This window comes from Megalops cyprinoides, chromosome 15 (genome assembly GCF_013368585.1).
Source record: "Megalops cyprinoides isolate fMegCyp1 chromosome 15, fMegCyp1.pri, whole genome shotgun sequence".
NCBI lineage: Eukaryota > Metazoa > Chordata > Actinopteri > Elopiformes > Megalopidae > Megalops > Megalops cyprinoides.
The window spans coordinates 10815411-10818167 of NC_050597.1; the positions used below are offsets into that span (position 1 = coordinate 10815411).

The window sequence follows — 2757 nt, forward strand, 5'->3', positions numbered from 1 at the left end:
TTTCAGGGTGCTGATGGCTCAGTGTGGAATAGTTTGGTTTTATTTTTGCCTGGAGAACAAAAAACATAGTCAAAACACAACACTACATTTTTTTTTACCTCAGTAAACCACAAATTCCCTTAACAGAAATGATCTTCTTCAAAAATACAAATAGTAATGCATCATTTTTATATATTTAGCAAACAAAGACTCTTTGAACGCTTTTCAGTTATACAGACCATGACCAGAATACTATTTAACAATGCTTCTTGTTACATTCAGATGGTATACATGCCTTTAAATACAGTCTTTCTGCTCACTGTCTGAGGTTTTCTCAGTGCTGTATTAATGCAGTCCTTATGAAAATAAAATTCACAGTATCACTGTATAGAGATTCCCCTTTGAGTAATTACACAATGTAAACATGACAACTTTTGTTCCTTGAGTAGCCGCCATTAAACTGTCACTAACCGCACCCTTCTTGGTAATAATGCCACCCCCATCTTCTAACTCAATGTAAACAGTGTCGTCAGTCAGAGACCTCCCCTTTCCTGCAGACGTATGCAGTCCACCTCCTCTGTGACCCGCATGGAGGACGTGCGGGCGTCCATCTCCTCCACAGCCTTGCTGCCGGGGTAAGCAGACCTCCAGCAGTGCAGGACGATCCTCTTGAGGTAGCCGACGGTGTTGTTCTTGACGCTGACGAAGCAGAGGGTGTTGATCATGCTGTTGCTCATGGCGATGCACTCGATGATGTAGAAGGCCAGCAGGGAGTTGCGCTGGCGCGAGATGAGGGTGGGGTGGAAGTCGCGCAGGATGGTGAAGCCGTAGTAGGGGGCCCAGCAGAGGATGTATGCCGTCAGGATGCACATCAGCACCACCACTGTCCTCCGCCGGCAGCGCAGCCTCTTCCTGATCTGCTCCGTCTCGAACCCCGGCACACTCTTGAACCACAGCTCCCGCGAGATGCGCACGTAGCACAGCGCCATGGCCAGCACCGGGCCCACGAACTCCACGGCGAAGATGAACAGGAAGTAGGAGCGGTAGTAGAGCTGCTGGTCGACTGGCCAGATTTGCGCGCAGAAGATCTTGTTGCTCTGGGTGGTGCTGTGCGGGTACATGGTCTCGGAAGTGAAATAAGCGGATGGTATGGAGATGAGGACAGGAACAATCCACACCCCTGTGATCAAGCAATAGGCTGTCTGGTACTTCATGCGAGGCTTCAGTGGATGGACTATCGCCATATACCTGAGGGTGAAGGAGATGCAATCTGTTAAAGGATGCTTAGTGGATATCACTGGCAGATATTGTGTCATCATTTGAGGCATCAGTGACCAGACATTGCTAGCCCATTGATAAACATTACCATCTTTATCAGTTAAGTGAATTTAAGTTACTGGAAGGTACCAGGTTTAGCATGTGAGATGTACCCTGCTGTTGTAACCTTGAGTAAGAGACATTTGATCTAAATTCCTTAAAAAAAGACTTAGTTGTACAATACAAAATTGTAAGCTATATAAATTGCCCTGTTTAAGGGCAAATTAATAAAATAATTTTCCTTAGAAACAGAGAACAAGAAATACCTGTCTCTCAGCTACATTACAAGGCTTTCAGCATCTTTTCTTTGTGAGAAATACAGTCTTGAGGGTTTTTTTTTCAAATACATATTGTAATTCACAACACATGCACTATGAAATTTTATATGTTTTCGTGTTTATAGTTTGCCTTCAGGCATTTGAAACTATTAATTGGACACAATTAAATGCCCTCAGCTCAATTTCTGTCTTACCAAAATATTACATGGAACTCATGGGATTCCAAAGGACATAAAAGCCTGTTCTTTCTCGGAGGACTACCTTATGCACTGAGATAAAAGCTCCGAAATTCCATTACAGTAGATATCTGTAGTGAATAGGCACCTTCACATACCTTCAGATATTGAAGGTCATGTTTTGATTAAAGTTAATTTGACTTGGCTGAAAATAACAGTCACAACATAATGACAACAAGATCACCAAAATGTAGTTAATCCCATAGAAATTGTTCCATTTCCTTTTTATTCTGAGGATCATAAGGTGACAGTCCTTTCACTTTGGAATAAGTCTGCAGTCAACAAAAGCTGGATTACTGTCACTGCATACCTTAAAGTGATGGATTACATGAATGGGGCGCAGGGGAACGCGATGGACAGCGCAGCTGAACACAATATTCCTGCCATCTTAAATCAGGCTTTAGAGCTGCTCCTTTGCTGTAAAATGTGATTGAACCTCACTGAAACTGCAGTGAATCAATACAGAAAAATACCCACCTGTCAAAAGCAATGGCCAGCAGGGCATTGGTGGACACATACAGAGACACTGTCCGGAGGTAGTTGACGGAGGCGCAGAGCATGAGCCCGTGGTCCCAGGACAGCTGCTTGACCACGTAGTAATCCACCAGGAAGGGGCAGCAGACAATGGCCACGATGAAATCCGAGATGGCCAGGTTGGCGATGAGGAGGTTGGTGAGGTTCCTCAGTTTTTTATACCGCGCCAGGGTGGCGATGAACAAGATGTTTCCCACGCCGCAGACCAGCATGATACAGACAAGAACCACGCCAATGACGATGGTGGCAACGAAGAAGGCACGCCCCTGCGTGGTGTCGGGCACCTCTTCAGCTGGAACGCCATAGTCATAGATGTCGTAGTTGTCGGCAAAATAACTGGGCAGGTTCTCGAGCAGGTGGTCTTTGGACTCTCTATGTGCAGCAGCCAGGCTGCTGCTGTTAGGCTCGCCCAT

At 45.4% G+C, this 2757-nt stretch overlaps 1 protein-coding gene across 1 annotated transcript; it reads right to left on the minus strand.

Annotated features, from left to right (window-relative positions):
* Window positions 1-512: 512 nt before the first annotated feature.
* On the minus strand, window positions 513-2757 carry LOC118790318 (prokineticin receptor 2-like). Its single transcript, XM_036547227.1, has 2 exons — window positions 2288-2757; window positions 513-1227 (listed from the first exon to the last, which is right to left on the minus strand). The coding sequence occupies exons 1-2, from the start codon at window positions 2755-2757 to the stop codon at window positions 513-515; spliced, it is 1185 nt and encodes a 394-aa protein (XP_036403120.1).

Bases quoted from the DNA above. Each gene is read 5' to 3' on its own strand.
- LOC118790318 (XM_036547227.1), bottom strand. From the start codon at position 2,757: ATGGGCGAGCCTAACAGCAGCAGCCTGGCTGCTGCACATAGAGAGTCC. The intron at 1,228-2,287 runs GTGGGTATTTTT...CTTCACCCTCAG, and splicing joins CTGGCCATTGCTTTTGACAG to GTATATGGCGATAGTCCATC.